We start from the raw sequence: 18,647 nt of genomic DNA on the forward strand, positions 1-18,647 counted from the left end.
TGCACACAGACACTGCACACTCAACTAACAGCACACAGACACTGCACACTCAACCAACACTGCACACTCAACTAACACTGCACACAGACACTGCACAATCCACAAACACACCACACAAACACTGCACACTCCACAGACAAACCACACAATCACTGCACATTCCACAAACACACCACACAAACACCGCACACTCCATTAACACACCACACACACACACACACACACACACACACAAGAAAACTCAAGAAAAATTAAAAAATTAAAAGGCTGCTTGTTGAGGCGAGTCATGCTAAAACTCACTAGAATGTGGTTCATGTCTCACCTTTGAATTGATTCAGAATTGATTCTTTCATTGCTGAATTTTGGAGGCTCAACCATTGAGTTGTTGCTCTTCAGAGACACACAGCTGGGCTCTGGAGATTCTGCTCTGAATGTCTGCTCCCTGGAAATGTTAAGTGGAGACATAAGGAAAAGTTAAAGCTACGCTAGGCATTTTACACTCCACTAACACACTGCACACTCCACAAACACACTGCACACTCCACAAACACACTGCACACTCCACAAACACACTGCACACTCCACAAACACACTGCACACTCCACAAACACACTGCACACTCCACAAACACACTGCACACTCCACAAACACACTGCACACTCCACAAACACAATGCACACTCCACAAACACAATGCACAAACACTGCACTCTGCACTAACACACCATAGACTCCACAAACACACCGCACAGACACTGCACACACCACTAACACACTGCACACCCAACTAACACATCACACAAACACCGCACACCCAACTAACACATCACACAAACACCGCACACTCAACTAACACATCACACAAACACCGCACACTCAACTAACACATCACACAAACACTGCACACTCAACTAACACATCACACAAACACTGCACACTCAACTAACACATCACACAAACATTGCACACTCAACTAACACATCACACAATCATTGCACACTCAACTAACACATCACACAATCATTGCACACTCAACTAACACATCACACAATCATTGCACACTCAACTAACACATCACACAATCATTGCACACTCAACTAACACATCACACAATCATTGCACACTCAACTAACACATCACACAATCATTGCACACTCAACTAACACATCACACAATCATTGCACACTCAACTAACACATCACACAATCATTGCACACTCAACTAACACATCACACAATCATTGCACACTCAACTAACACATCACACAATCATTGCACACTCAACTAACACATCACACAAACACTGCACACTCAACTGACACTTCACACAAACACCGCACACTCAACTGACACATCACACAAACACTGCACACTCAACTGACACATCACACAAACACTGCACACTCAACTAACACATCACACAATCATTGCACACTCAACTAACACATCACACAAACACTGCACACTCAACTGACACATCACACAAACACTGCACACTCAACTGACACATCACACAAACACTGCACACTCAACTGACACATCACACAAACACCGCACACTCAACTAACACATCACACAAACACCGCACACTCAACTAACACATCACACAATCATTGCACACTCAACTAACACATCACACAAACACCGCACACTCAACTAACACATTACACAAACACCGCACACTCAACTGACACATCACACAAACACCGCACACTCAACTGACACATCACACAAACACTGCACACTCAACTGACACATCACACAAACACTGCACACTCAACTGACATCACACAAACACTGCACACTCAACTGACACATCACACAAACACTGCACACTCAACTGACACATCACACAAACACCGCACACTCAAATAACACATCATACAAACACTGCACACTCAACTAACACACCACACAAACACTGTACACTCAAATAACACAGAACACTAACACACCTCACATGCCAGCAACACACCACACAAACACAGCACACTTCAAAACACACCACACAAACACTGCACACTCAACTAACACATCACACAAACACCACACAATCAACTAACATATCACACAAACACCGCACATTCAACTAACACACCACACAAACACTACACAGTCAACTAACACACCACACAAACACTGCACACTCAACTAACACATCACACAATCATTGCACACTCAACTAACACATCACACAAACACCGCACACTCAACTGACACATAACACAAACACTGCACACTCAAATAACACATAACACAGGCACTGCATACTCAACTAACACAGCACACAATCACTGCACACTCAAATAACACATTACACAAACACTGCACACTCAACTAACACATCACACAAACACTGCACACTCAACTAACACACCTCGCATGCCAGCAACACACCACATAAAACACAGCACACTTCAATAACACACATCACGCAAACATTTCACACTTCACTAATACAACAAACACATCACACTCCATTAACACACCACAAGCACAACACAATCCACAAACACACCACACAAGCACTGCACACTCCACAGACAAACCACACAATCACTGCACTTTCCACAAACACGCCACACAAACACCGCACACTCCATTAACACACCTCACACACACACACACACACACACACACACACACACAAGAAAACTCAAGAAAAAATAAAAAAAAGGCTGCTTGTTGAGGTGAGCCATGCTAAAACTCACTAGAACGTGGTTCATGTCTCACCTTTGATCAGAATTGATTCTTTCATTGCTGAATTTTGGAGGCTCAACCATTGAGTTGTTGCTCTTCAGAGACACACAGCTGGGCTCTGGAGATTCTGCTCTGAATGTCTGCTCCCTGGAAATGTGAAGTGGAGACATAAAGAAGAGGTAAAGCTACGCTAGGCATTTTACACTCCACAGACACATAACACTGACATTGCACACTCCACTAACACAAAACACACAAACACTGCACACTCCACTAACACACTGCACACTCCACTAACACACCACACACTCCACTAACACAGCACAGACACTGCACACTCCACAAACACACTGCACACTCCACAAACACCGCACACACCACTAACACACGGCACAGACACTGCACTCTCCACTAACACACCATAGACTCCACAAACACACTGCACACTCCACTAACACACCACACACTCCACAACTAACAAATCACACAAACACCACACACTCAACTAACACATCACACAAACACTGCACACTCAACTAACACACCACACAAACACCGCACACTCAACTAACACACCACACAAACACCGCACACTCAACTAAAACACCACACAAACACTGCACACTCAACTGACACACCACACAAACACTGCACACTCAACTGACACAGCACACAAACACTGCACACTCAACTGACACAGCACACAAACACTGCACACTCAACTGACACATCACACAAACACTGCACACTCAACTGACACATCACACAAACACCGCACACTCAACTGACACATCACACAAACACCGCACACTCAAATAACACACCACACAAACACCGCACACTCAAATAACACACCACACAAACACCGCACACTCAAATAACACACCACACAGACACTGCACACTCAACTAACACACCACACAAACACCGCACACTCAACTAACACACCACACAAACACCGCACACTCAACTAACACAGCACACAAACACTGCACACTCAACTAACACAGCACACAGACACTGCACACTCAACTAACACAGCACACAGACACTGCACACTCAACTAACACAGCACAGACACTGCACACTCAACTAACACATCACACAAACACTGCACACTCAACTGACACATTACACAAACACCGCACACTCAAATAACACATCATACAAATACTGCACACTTAACTAACATGCCACACAAACATTTCACACTTCACTAATACACCACACACTCCATTAAAACACCACACAAACACCGCACAATCCACTAACACACCACACACTCCACAAACACACTGCACAACTAACACATCACACAAACACTGCGCATTCAACTAACACACCACACAAACACTGCACAGTAAACTAACACACCACACAGTCAACTAAAACACCACACAGTCAACTAAAACACCACACAAACACTGCACACTCAACGAACACATAACATGAACACCGCACACTCAACAAACACACCACACAAACACCGCACACTCAACTAACACATCACACAAACACTGCACACTCAACTAACACATCACACAAACACTGCACACTCAACTAACACATCACACAAACACTGCACACTCAACTAACACATCACACAAACACTGCACACTCAACTAACACATCACACAAACACTGCACAATCAACTAACACATCACACAAACACTGCACACTCAACTAACACATCACACAAACACTGCACACTCAACTAACACATCACACAATCATTGCACTCAACTAACACATCACACAAACACTGCACACTCAACTAACACATCACACAATCATTGCACACTCAACTAAAACATCACACAAACACTGCACACTCAACTAACACATCACACAAACACTGCACACTCAATTGACACATCACACAAACACTGCACACACAAACAACACATCATACAAACACTGCACACACAAATAACACATCATACAAACACCGCACACTCAACTAACACATCATACAAACACCGCACACTCAACTAACACATCACACAAACACTGCACACTCAACTAACACATCACACAAACACTGCACACTCAACTAACACATCACACAATCACTGCACACTCAACTAACACATCACACAAACACTGCACACTCATTTGACACATCACACAAACACCGCACACTCAATTGACACATCACACAAACACCGCACACTCAAATAACACATCATACAAACACCGCACACTCAAATAACACATCATACAAACACTGCACACACAAACAACACATCATACAAACACTGCACACACAAATAACACATCATACAAACACTGCACACACAAATAACACACCACACAAACACCGCACACTCAACTAACACATCACACAAACACCGCACACTCAACTGACACATCACACAAACACCGCACACTCAACTAACACACCACACAAACACTGCACACTCAAATAACACATAACACAGGCACTGCACACTCAACTAACACAGCTCACAATCACTGCACACTCAAATAACACATTACACAAACATTGCACACTCAACTAACACAGCACACAGACACTGCACACTCAACTAACACTGCACACTCAACTAACACACCACACAGACACTGCACACTCAACTAACACCACACAGACACCGCACACTCAAATAACACAGAACACTAACACACCTCACATTCCAGCAACACACCACAAACACAGCACACTTCAATAACACACGTCACAAACACATCACGCAAACATTTCACACTTCACTATTACAACAAACACATCACACTCCATTAACACACCACAATCCACAAACACACCACACAAACACTGCACACTCCACAGACAAACCACACAATCATGAATTTGACACATCACACAAACACCGCACACTCAACTAACACATCACACAAACACAGCACCTTCAACTAACACACCACACAAACACTGCACAGTCAACTAACACACCACACAAACACCGCACACTCAACTAAAACACCACACAAACACTGCACACTCAACTAACACATCACACAAACACTGCACACTCAACTAACACATCACACAAACACAGCACACTCAAATGACACATCACACAAACACAGCACACTCAAATAACACATCATACAAACACTGCACACTCAACTAACACATCATACAAACACTGCACACTCAACTAACACATCATACAAACACCGCACACTCAACTGACACATCACACAAACACTGCACACTCAACTGACACATCATACAAACACTGCACACTCAACTAACACACCACACAAACACTGCACACTCAAATAACACATTACACAAACACTGCACAGTCAACTAACACACCACACAAACACCGCACACTCAACTAAAACACCACACAAACACTGCACACTCAACTAACACATCACATGAACACCGCACACTCAACTAACACATCACACACAGAACACTCACACACCTCGCATGCCAGCAACACACCACATAAAACACAGCACACTTCAATAACACACATCACACACAGAACACTCACACACCTCGCATGCCAGCAACACACCACATAAAACACAGCACACTTCAATAACACACATCACGCAAACATTTCACACTTCACTAATACAACAAACACATCACACTCCATTAACACACCACAAGCACAACACAATCCACAAACACACCACACAAGCACTGCACACTCCACAGACAAACCACACAATCACTGCACTTTCCACAAACACGCCACACAAACACCGCACACTCCATTAACACAACTCACACACACACACACACACAAGAAAACTCAAGAAAAAATAAAAAAAAGGCTGCTTGTTGAGGTGAGCCATGCTAAAACTCACTAGAACGTGGTTCATGTCTCACCTTTGATCAGAATTGATTCTTTCATTGCTGAATTTTGGAGGCTCAACCATTGAGTTGTTGCTCTTCAGAGACACACAGCTGGGCTCTGGAGATTCTGCTCTGAATGTCTGCTCCCTGGAAATGTGAAGTGGAGACATAAAGAAGAGGTAAAGCTACGCTAGGCATTTTACACTCCACAGACACATAACACTGACATTGCACACTCCACTAACACAAAACACACAAACACTGCACACTCCACTAACACACCACACACTCCACTAACACAGCACAGACACTGCACACTCCACAAACACACTGCACACTCCACAAACACCGCACACACCACTAACACACGGCACAGACACTGCACTCTCCACTAACACACCATAGACTCCACAAACACACTGCACACTCCACTAACACACCACACAAACACTGCACAGTCAACTAACACACCACACAAACACCGCACACTCAACTAAAACACCACACAAACACTGCACACTCAACTAACACATCACATGAACACCGCACACTCAACTAACACATCACACGAATACTGCACACTCAACTAACACATCACATAAACATTGCACACTCAACGAACACATCACACAAACACCGCACACTCAACTAACACATCACACAAACACCGCACACTCAACTAACACATCACACAAACACCGAACACTCAACTGACACATCACACAAACACCGAACACTCAACTGACACATCACACAAACACCGCACACTCAAATAACACATCATACAAACACTGCACACTCAACTAACACACCACACAAACACCGCACACTCAACTAACACATTACACAAACACTGTACACTCAACTAACACAGCACACAGACACTGCACACTCAACTAACACACCTCACATGCCAACAACACACCACACAAACATTGCACACTCCACTAATACAACAAACACATCACACTCCATTAACACACCACACACTCCATTAACACAGCACAAGCACAACACACTCCACACTTCATTAAAACCCCACACAAACACCACACAATCCACAAACACTGCACACTCCACAGACACACAACACAAACACTGCACTTTCCACAAACACGCCACACAAACACTGCACACTCCACTAACACACCTCACACACACACACACAAAAGAAAACTCAAGAAAAAAAAAAGTAAAGGCTGCTTGTTGAGGCGAGTCTGGCTAAAACTCACTAGAATGTGGTTCATGTCTCACCTCTGATCAGAACTGATTCTTTCATTGCTGAATTTTGGAGGCTCAACCATTGAGTTGTTGCTCTTCAGAGACACACAGCTGGGCTCTGGAGATTCTGATCTGAATGACTGCTCTCTGGAAATGTGAAGTGGAGACATAAGGAAGACTTAAATCTACACTAGGCACTTTACACTCCACAGACACATAACACTGACAGTGCACACTCCACTAACACAAAACACACTCCACAAACACACAGCACAGACACTGCACACTCCATAAACACACAGCACACTCCACAAACACTGCACACACCACTAACACACCGCACAGACACTGCACTCTCCACTAACACCACACACTCCACAAACACACTGCACAACTAACACATCACACAAACACCACACACTCAACTAACACATCACACAAACACCGCACACTCAACTAACACATCTCACAAACACCGCACACTCAACTAACACATCTCACAAACACCGCACACTCAACTAACACATCTCACAAACACCGCACACTCAACTGACACATCTCACAAACACCGCACACTCAACTAACACATCTCACAAACACCGCACACTCAACTGACACATCTCACAAACACCGCACACTCAACTAACACATCTCACAAACACCGCACACTCAACTAACACATCACACAAACACCACACACTCAACTAACACATCACACAAACACCGCGCACTCAACTAACACATCACACATACACCGCGCACTCAACTAACACATCACACATACACCGCGCACTCAACTAACACATCACACAAACACCGCACACTCGACTAACACATCACACAAACACTGCACACTCGACTAACACAGCACACAAACACTGCACACTCGACTAACACAGCACACAAACACTGCACACTCAACCAATACACCACACAAACACCACACACTGAACTAACACATCACACAAACACTGCACACTGAACTAACACATCACACAAACACTGCACACTCAACCAACACATCACACAAACATTGCACACTCAAAGAACACACCACACAGACACTGCACACTCAACTAACACACCTCACATGCCAACAACACACCACACGAACACAGCACACTTCAATGACACACCTCACAAACACATCACGCAAACACTGCACACTCCATTAACACACCACACACTCCATTAACACACCACAGGAGACTTAAAGCTACACTATGATTCAAAGGAGAAACACATCTGTGTTACTAAAGAATTATCAATAAAAACTTGAAAATTTAATCTGCTGCCAATTATTTTTATCACTGATTTTTATACAGTTTGTCAGTTAATTTCTGTAGCTTTATATAATGAATAGTACAATTATCACTAGAACCCCCTCCAGTCACCACATCACTCCTGTCTTGCAACAGCTCCACTGGGTCCTTGTCAAGTGCCGCATCGATTACAAAATCTTTCTGCTCACATTCAAGGCCATCCACAATTTTTCTCCTCCATATCTTTCCAATCTTCTCCATTTTGCTACTCCGTCTCGCACTCTCAGATCATCTCTCTCCATTCATCTGACTGTCCCCTCCGCCTGTCTCACTACCATGGGAAGTAGAGCCTTCAGCCAATGTGTTCCCCAGATTTGGAATTTTTTACCACCGGACATAAGGAATATGTCACACCTTGCTCACTGGTGAGGGTAGTGTGTCTCGACAAGGTTATTGGTTAATAAAATAAATAACTATAAATTAATTAAATGATGGCAAACCACAATAGTGCCTTCAGTGCAAGGGTGCTTTATTTAGTGAAACGTGAAAAAGAAAAAAAGAAAAAACTAGTTACCATTTACATACAGGGGATTAGAGGGAACAATCTTTTCTCTTCCAATATACAGATACTTTCTTGGCACATCTATTCAGCCAACTCTCCAACCTTCGCTCCCCCTTCTGTCCTCAAAATGAGTCCTTATATAGACTCCTAGAGGCTTAACTAATTCAGCATGTACCACTCCTCCTCTTCTACAGGGGGAGACAATCAAAGAAAAAAAAACAAACAAACATGCAATTCTACTCTGCAAAACCCTTGTTCAAAAAGTGACTACTTGATACTAATCAAATTACAAACACACATCATGAACAAGGTTAAATCTAAAATGAAAATAAAAGAAAAACATTTCCAATCATACAACCACCCCCCCTCACTCAAATGGACCAACCCAACCTGGCTCCAACAGGAAGGTCTGAATTTGCTCAGGCACTATTTAAGGACACCCAAAACTCAGTTTGGGCCCTTTTTTTTGAACAGGAAGGTGCGGTAAGTCCTATGTAAGTATGAAATATCTGTTTTACAACTCAGTAGTATATTTTAACTGAAAGGGTGAGATTGGTTACCAAGCTAGCAATATGGATGTAAAATTGAAAAAGAATAATGTAGGTGTGGGCTACTGTGAGATAAAACATGGACAGAAAGGGCTATGACGAAGAGGGGAACAGAAATATTTATCTAGTGGTCTTGTATTGTCCGTTCTGTCACATCACCCACCACCTCCTCTGGTTTGACCAAGGTCGGCAAACAAGAAAGGTAATCAGCCATAATGTTCTGACATCCAGGCTTATGACAGACTTGAAAAGCAAAGGGTTGCAAGGCCAGGTACCACCTGGTAATGCGTGAGTTATCGTCTTTCATTGAATTTATCCATGTCAGAGCTCTGTGATCAGTTACTAACATAAATTGTCTTCCCAGCAGATAATAACGGAGACTTTCCAAAGCCCATTTTATTGCATCTTTTTCCACGGTGGAATATCTTGTCTCTCTTGGTAACAGCTTACTAAGGTACAACACTGGTTGTTCCTGTTCGTTAGTACCTTGTAATAAGACTGCTCCAATTCCAACAGCTGAAGCATCAACCTGTACTGTAAATGGCTTGGAAAAATCTGGGCTGATTAGAACAAGCTTGGAACACAAAGCATTTTTCAAGACTGTGAATGACCTCTCACAATCCTCCGTCCATCGGACTGGATTCTTTGCAGATTTGAGGGTCAGTTCGGTCAGTGGGGCAGCAATGGTGGCAAACTGTGGAATAAACCTACGATACCATCCAACCAAGCCAAGGAAAGACCGCACTTGTTTTTTGGTGTGAGGTCTGGGACTATTTCTAATAGCTTCCACCTTGTCAACCTGTGGTTGTATTAGACCTCTTCCAAGGTGGTATCCCAAGTACCGAGTCTCCACCTGACCCCATTCACATTTGTCCACATTGAGTGTCAAGCCAGCTCTGTCAATTCGTTCTAAGACCTCTACCACATGCTTGAGGTGGTCACTCCAGTTGTTGCTAAATATCACGACATCATCAATATATGCTGAACTGTAAGCTTCACAGCCTCTCAGAACATGGTCCATGATGTTCTAAAATCAATACAGACCCTTAAGGTTCCGTCAGGTTTAGGGACAATCACTATTGGGCTACACCACTCACTATCTGATGGTTCAATGACCCCCAGATCCAGCATAGTGCGGACCTCAGCCTTAAGAGGTTCGACAAGTCTTTCTGGTACATGATAAGGCCTCTGTCGGATGGGATGATCGTCTTTTAAGATGAATACTATGCTGTGTGACATGTGTGCGCCCAGGCTTAGATTGGAAAAGGGAAGGATGTCTATTAAATACACACCTCAAATCTATTTGTTGAAGAGGAGTCAGATGGCCTAGTGTAGGCTTATGTGAAGACTTCCACGATAAGAGTTCATCAATCTCATCTTCACCATCCTCTTCCACTTGCTGGACCATCAGGACAAGGTTGGGTTCTGTGCATTCCTTCCATTGTCTCATGAGGTTAACATGGTATGTTTGTGATTTTTTCCCCTTTTCAGGATGCAGTACTTCATAGGTCACTGGCCCTTGCTTTCGTAGGACTTCAAAAGGCCCCTGCCATTTTGCCAGAAGTTTGTTGGTGGAGGTGGGAAGTAGCAAAAGGACCTTCTGTCCAGGTTTAAATTCACGCAGACGGGCTTTTTGGTCATACCATGTTTTCTGATTATACTGGGCTTTCTCCAGGTGCAGACTGGCCTCTTCTCTATAGGCTTTCAGACGATCTCTCATCTGTAGGACAAAGCTGACAATGCTTTCTTTACCAACTTCAGGGTTGTTCTCCCACTGGTGGCGCAACAGATCAAGGGGTCCCTGAACAGACCATCCATAAAGAAGCTCAAACGGTGAGAACCCAGTTGAAGCTTGGGGTACCTCCCGGTATGCAAAGAGGAGGAAGGGTAGCCATTTGTCCCAGTCCTTTCCAGTGTCAGACACAAACTTTTTCAACATGGTCTTTAGGGTTTGATTGAACCTCTCAACCAGACCATCAGTTTGTGGATGATAGGGTGTGGTGTGAATTCCAGTGATGCCCAGGTGCTGAAAAAACTGTGACATGAGACGTGACGTAAAATTTGTGACCTGATCAGTGAGGATTTCCTGAGGGAATCCCACTCTAGAAAAGAATTGCACAAGGGCAGTAATGATTTTAGGTGTGGTGATAGAGCGTAGGGGAAATGCCTCTGGGAATCTGGTGGCATAATCACAAACAACCAATATGTATCTGTGTCCAGAACTGCTCTTCTCAAGGGGACCTATGATATCCATTGCAATACGTTTAAATGGTGTTGAAATAATGGGCATGGGCTGTAAAGGTGCTCTGTCAAAATGACGAATGTGTCTGGTTTTTTGGCAGTCAGGGCATGAACTACAGTATTCCTGGACATCCGCATACATAGAAGGCCAGAAAAAGCGGTGGCTAACCCTGAGGTAGGTTTTATTTTGACCCAGGTGGCCTGCCCATGGAATAGTGTGTGCAAGATGTAAGACTAAAGGTCGGCAGCTACTGGGGACAATCAAACGGTTGTTAGGTGAATCTGCCAAATAAAGAATGTTGTTCTCAAGAACATAACGGTCTTTACAACTAAGTGACCCATTGCCTTTCTCTTCCCCCACCTGCTTGTATAAATGAGCCAGGGATGCATCCTTTCTCTGAAGCTTAGCTATGTTTATGGGAACCTGCCATTGGCTCGTGCTGGTAAGATTAGTTGTGTTTAGTGGGGGTACGGGTGATCCCAGTGCTTTCTCTATTCATCGTTTCTGGCGTGACTTACGTGGTCCCTTCGTCCCACCCTCAAACAGGCTATCAGACATAGAAGGTAGTGGCTCAATACCTGTTTTGGTATGGGAACGTGTCAAGACTGCACAGGACAAATTAACCTTGGGCCGCACTACCTCCCCCAGCAATTCGGACAGCACGGGTAAGTCCCTTCCAATTACCATATCTTTTGGCAAATCATTGACCACACCCACCCACAATAGAAATACATTGTCCGAGACCCCAAGTGTAATATCAGCTGTGGGATATTCCTTTACCTCACCATGTACACATTGTATTTTTGTTAGTCTGGAAAAATCAACCATGCTAGGTGGCAAAAATTCCCCCTTTATCAAAGACATGGCACTCCCAGTGTCCAACAAAGCCTGCAGAGGCTGACCATTAACCTCTACTAAAATGTCTTTGGAGTTCCCCAAACTACTGAGTGACATTTCTCCACATTGATTTTTCACTGTCTTATCTTTGTCTTGTAAGACCACATCTCCCTCTCTTGGCACATAACAGTAATTAGACAGTTTAGGCTTCTTAAGAGGGCATACAGATGCTTTATGTCCTTGCTGGCGACAAAACAAAACAAACCAGAATACCTTTGGCTTTTTGTCCATCTCGCACATCTTTAGGTTGGCCTTGTTCCCCATAAGGAAGGATATTTCCCTCTGGAAGCTTTAGTTCCCTAGCTGGATTTGCTGAGGAACGTGACAAACCTCGTCGAGCATTCAGGTATTGTTGAGCCAACTGTGCAGCAGTCAGTCCGTTTGCCGGCTCATGCTCCTGGACCCAGGTGCGGACATCGGTTGGTAGGATCCGTAACAGCTGCTCCAGGATGATGAGCTCCCCGATCTCTTCCTTACTTTTTAGCTCTGGTTTAACCCAGCGGCGATAAAGTCCTTTCAGACGGTTATAAGTCTCTTTTGGTGTTTCTCCTGCTGGTATCAACCTCGCCCTGAATCGCTGACGATAGAAGATATGTCAAACTTGGCGAGCAGTGCCTCCCTCAGATCTGGATATGAGTTGGAAATCTCCTCATCCATGGCTGTGTAAGCTTCAAGGGCCTTGCCTGTCAGCAATGGAACAAGTCGGTAAGCCCATTTGTCCCTTAGCCATCCCCAGGTTCTTGCTAGCCTTTCAAAGTGGAGGAGATAATTCTCCATGTCTTCTCCAGCTTGAAAAACAGGCATTTTTGGATCAGTCCGATACATTTCTCTGGGCCTCTGGATAGGTTCTGCTGGTATAGACTGAGTAGTAACCAGTGGTGGTTGAGAGACTGACTCCTGAGACTCCGGAAGATCAAACACTTGTGAACGTCGCGGTGCAGGTGTTGGAAGAGGTATTCTGGGGCTCTGGTCATTCAAAGACAATGAAGTTGGTGTCCCAACTGCAGCCGTATCCCCTGACCCAACAATGACATGCTCTGGGGTTGTTTTTGCAAGGCTGGTCCTCAGTTCACGGAACTCATGAAATAGCCTTTCCTCCCGATCTTGCTGAGTGGAGAGAAACTGGCCGAGCAGTATGGTTAGCTCAGACACCCCTGAGGTCTCCCAGACACCTCCTCAGAGTCCATTGTGCCCCACTGCTCATCGGTGTCCGAGTCTGTTGCAGGTAACTTTGTCTTCACTGGAACCACTTTCTGTGACCGCAATCCAGTTCTCTTTGGCACATTCACTTTCTTGTGGCTTGCCATCCCACCGCTGCCACCATATGTCACACCTTGCTCACTGGTGAGGGTAGTATGTCTCGACAAGGTTATGGGTTAATAAAATAAATAACTATAAATTAATTAAATGATGGCAAACCACAATAGTGCCTTCAGTGCAAGGGTGCTTTATTTAGTGAAACATGAAAAATAAAAAAAAATAAAAAATAAAATAAATAACCTAGTTACCAATTACAAACAGGGGATTAGAGGGAACAATCTTTTCTCTTCCAATATAAAGATACTTTCTTGGCACATCTATTCAGCCAACTCTCCAACCTTCGCTCCCCCTTCTGTCCTCAAAATGAGTCCTTATATAGACTCCTAGTGGCTTAACTAATTCAGCATGTACCACTCCTCCTCTTCTACAGGGGGAGACAATCAAAGAAAAAAAAACAAACAAACATGCAATTCTACTCTGCAAAACCCTTGTTCAAAAAGTGACTACTTGATACTAATCAAACTACAAACATACATCATGAACAAGGTTAAATCTAAAATGAAAATAAAAGAAAAATATTTCCAATCATACAACCCCCCCCTCACTCAAATGGACCAACCCAACCTGGCTCCAACAGGCAGGTCTGAATTTGCTCAGGCACTATTTAAGGACACCTAAAACTCAGTTTGGGCCCTTTTTTTGAACAGGAAGGTGCAGTAAGTCCTATGTAAGTATGAAATATCTGTTTTACAACTCAGTAGTATATTTTAACTGAAAGGGTGAGATTGGTTACCAAGCTAGCAATATGGATGTAAAATTGAAAAAGAATAATGTAGGTGTGGGCTACTGTGAGATAAAACAGGGACAGAAAGGGCTATGAGGAATAAGAGGGGAACAGAAATATTTATCTAGTGGTCTTGTATTGTCCGTTCTGTCACAGAATATAAACTCACTTTTACAATTCAAGTCCACACTCAAAACCCACCTGCTTAAGACTGACTCAGTTGTGCTGTCTTATTCTAACTTGTTTTAATGTTGCTTACTCTTTTGTTTCTTTATTATTTATTCTATTGTCTACTTTTTTCTGTAAGGTGTCCTTGAGTGACAGATGAAATAAAATGTATTATTATTAAAACACACACACACACACACACACACACACACAAGAAAACTCAAGAAAAACTTAAAGGCTCTTTGTTACTAGGGATGGGACGTTCCACCCACTGTCAAAGCGTTTCTCGAGAAACAATGTTTTTTTTTGTATTAGGTTGAATGTGTGTTTTTAAAAGCTGGTGATATCATCAGTAAAAGAAAGAGCAGATTAAGCCACAGTGCAGCAGAACAAGTAATCTTACTGAATAAAAATACTTACGTCTATTATCTGCTTAAGACAATGTGTGCTACTTATTTAAACTTAACATTCTGATTTATCCCTCGAATATTCCATAATTAAATACTGCATCGTACGACTGGGACCTCTGGGAATCAACATCACTGACAAGTGAGCAGCAGGAATCAATAAAATTGGAAAAAGTAATGATATATAAAATCAGTAATAGAAAGTAACGCACTTTGAGTCTGAAGTTCTTTTTCCGCTGCTGAAGTCATGAGGCTCCATCATGAAGTTTCTATATTTTATAGATAAAGCTGGACACTGGACATTCTTCTCTGCTTCCTGTGAAAAGATATTCTCATTAAAGTCTGGATGATACAGACCAAAATTTATATCACAATACATTTCTTAATTTCAGTCAATAGGATCATTCTCATATCGATATGAACAATAAAAAAAGCCAATGAAAAACTGCCAAGAACTGAAAGAAACAAGACATTACCGTTAAACAACACCCTCTTGGCTTTGTCAATATTAATATTTATAAACTAACTTTAAAATTGAGGGCAGTGCCCCGTAATGACAGTCAGTCAGTAACAGAAATTATTGAAAATGTGTATTAAAATCATATCTTTGTTATTGAAACATTTAATATTGTGATATATATTGATATAAAATTACTGTCCAGCCCTAAGACAGTTAAAAAGAAACAAAGAAAATCCAGCAGAAACCAATCCATCCGGTCTAAAAGGTGAGAGATGGGCAGAGAGAGAGAGAGACTTTTTTTTTTTAGTTTTTAACACACCTTTATTATAAATCAATCCACATGTCAAAACTGTACAATAACAAATATCATAATTAATGAAAACAAAAAAAATTTAAATAAATAAATAGACGTGTAAAAGAACACAAATTAAAACATGGCAACAGTAAAAAACTTTGGGTTACTTGACGTAATCCCTGGTTCTTTGATAACAGAGTGAGGTGTTTCACTATGGGAATCGCCTTGGGCGTGACCAACTATGGAAGCTCCAATTGCATCACGTTTGTCCATGACAGACAGGTCGACTTGTGATGAGGCTCCACCTCTGCCCCTTAGCCACAGTCGGCCTCCCTGAGAGGGTTATTCTAGAGAGATTTCTTCCCATCCCAGTGCAGGGAGGGAAAAGTTGGTGAAACACCTCACTCTGTTATAAAAGAACCAGGGATTACGTCAAGTAACCCAAAGTTCTTTTTGTAACTTCGCTCAGTGTTTCACTATGGGAGATATAGACAACTCCTGGACTGCACTCTCCAGACAATAGAAAGAAGGTTCTGGATAAATGTCCCATCAGAATGAATCAGACACACCAGCCTCCTGTACTGCATGTGCTAAAGATGGACCTGAAACATCTAGCCGGTAGAACCGTGCAAACGTGTTCACTGAGGCCCAGCTCGCAGCAGCGCATAAGTCCAGTACTAAAACACCCTTAAACAATGCCCAGGATGTTGCCATACCTCTAGTGGAATGGGCTCGTAGACCCTCTGGTGGTTGTGAGCCCTTACATCTATATGCCACTGCTATAGCCTCTACAATCCAATGTGACAACCGTTGACGAGACAAGGATTTTCCTTTATGAGGAGTGGCCCATGATCCAAATAGCTGATCATGTCTCCTAAAACCAGCAGTTCTATCTATATACTGATGCAAGGCCCTTACATGGCACAAGCTGTTAAGTTTCTGATCCTCCACAGTGTTAAAAGATGGGGGGTAAAAAGCCGCCAGTTCTACTGTCGGACATCTGTAAGCCGAGCCTATCACTTTTGGCACAAATACAGGATTAGGACACAGGTGCACCTTAGTGTAGCCTGGTTCAAACTGCAAACATGAAGGGCGGATGGCTAATGCCTGTAATTCACCAACTCGCTTTGCTGTGGTCCGTGCCAAGAGCAAAGCTGTTTTAATGGAAAGAAACTTCAGCCCCACTCCCTCTAAATATGCAAAAGGGTGACAACAGAGTCCATCAAGTACCAAGGACAAGTCCCACAGCGGAACCAAAGGTCTGCAGACAGGCCGTTTACGGCGTGCCCCTTTCATAAACCGAGAGACCAGAGCATGCTGTCTTGCAGGCTTATCCCCAAAACCCACATGACAAGCTGAGATGGCTGTTAAATACACCTTGATTGTTGAAAAAGCTTTCCCTTTATCCAACAACTCTTGAAAAAAGCAGAGAAGCTCCGAAACTGAGGACTGAAAAGGAGTGACATTTCTTAGTACGCACCAATTTTCAAAAACTCGCCATTTATGGTCATATAATGTGCGCGTAGAAATAGCCCTGGCTCTTTGAATTGTATCAATGACAGCAGGTGGCAGACCTATCACATTCAGATTCCACCTCTCATGGGCCAGGCCCAAAGTGCCATCTTGTCTGGGTGGGGATGATATATTTCCCCATTCGCCTGTGACAATAGGTCCCTCCTCAATGGGAGCGGCCAAGGCTGGCCCGCAAGCATTTGAACAATCTCCGCCACCCAGTGCTTCGACGGCCAATGTGGAGCTATTAGAATAAGAGACCTGTTCCCTCACTCGCGTCAGTGTGGGAGAAATCAAGCTTAAGGGAGGAAACGCATAAAGAAGGACGTTTGGCCATGGGTGGGCTAGAGCATCCACACCCAGAGGTGCGTTTTCGTCCCACAGGGAAAAATAAAGAAGACATTGTGCGTTTTCCTGCCACAACTGAGTCACCACTTGCGGGTGAAGTCTCCAATCTTCGTACAGAGGATTTCCCCTTGACAGAAGATCCGCCCCTCTGTTCAGTATCCCCGGTACATGTGTCGC

The 18,647-nt window shown here is 43.4% G+C and overlaps 1 protein-coding gene across 1 annotated transcript in view; it reads right to left on the reverse strand.

The window, feature by feature from the left end:
- LOC136678230 (uncharacterized) overlaps positions 1 to 18,647 on the reverse strand; it is a 67,300-nt gene that overhangs the window by 47,007 nt on the left and 1,646 nt on the right. Inside the window, exons 4-14 of the mRNA XM_066656199.1 lie at positions 18,185 to 18,366; positions 16,068 to 16,197; positions 14,409 to 14,550; positions 13,800 to 14,343; positions 13,442 to 13,749; positions 12,858 to 12,917; positions 11,390 to 12,132; positions 7,759 to 7,872; positions 6,538 to 6,651; positions 2,732 to 2,845; positions 323 to 442 (exon numbers count right to left, since the gene is read on the reverse strand). Coding sequence (XP_066512296.1) covers positions 323 to 442; positions 2,732 to 2,845; positions 6,538 to 6,651; positions 7,759 to 7,872; positions 11,390 to 12,132; positions 12,858 to 12,917; positions 13,442 to 13,749; positions 13,800 to 14,343; positions 14,409 to 14,550; positions 16,068 to 16,197; positions 18,185 to 18,366 — 2,571 coding nt within the window. The remainder of the gene's footprint in view (positions 1 to 322; positions 443 to 2,731; positions 2,846 to 6,537; positions 6,652 to 7,758; positions 7,873 to 11,389; positions 12,133 to 12,857; positions 12,918 to 13,441; positions 13,750 to 13,799; positions 14,344 to 14,408; positions 14,551 to 16,067; positions 16,198 to 18,184; positions 18,367 to 18,647) is intronic.

The sequence above is a fragment of the Hoplias malabaricus genome, chromosome 2, assembly GCF_029633855.1.
Source record: "Hoplias malabaricus isolate fHopMal1 chromosome 2, fHopMal1.hap1, whole genome shotgun sequence".
NCBI lineage: Eukaryota > Metazoa > Chordata > Actinopteri > Characiformes > Erythrinidae > Hoplias > Hoplias malabaricus.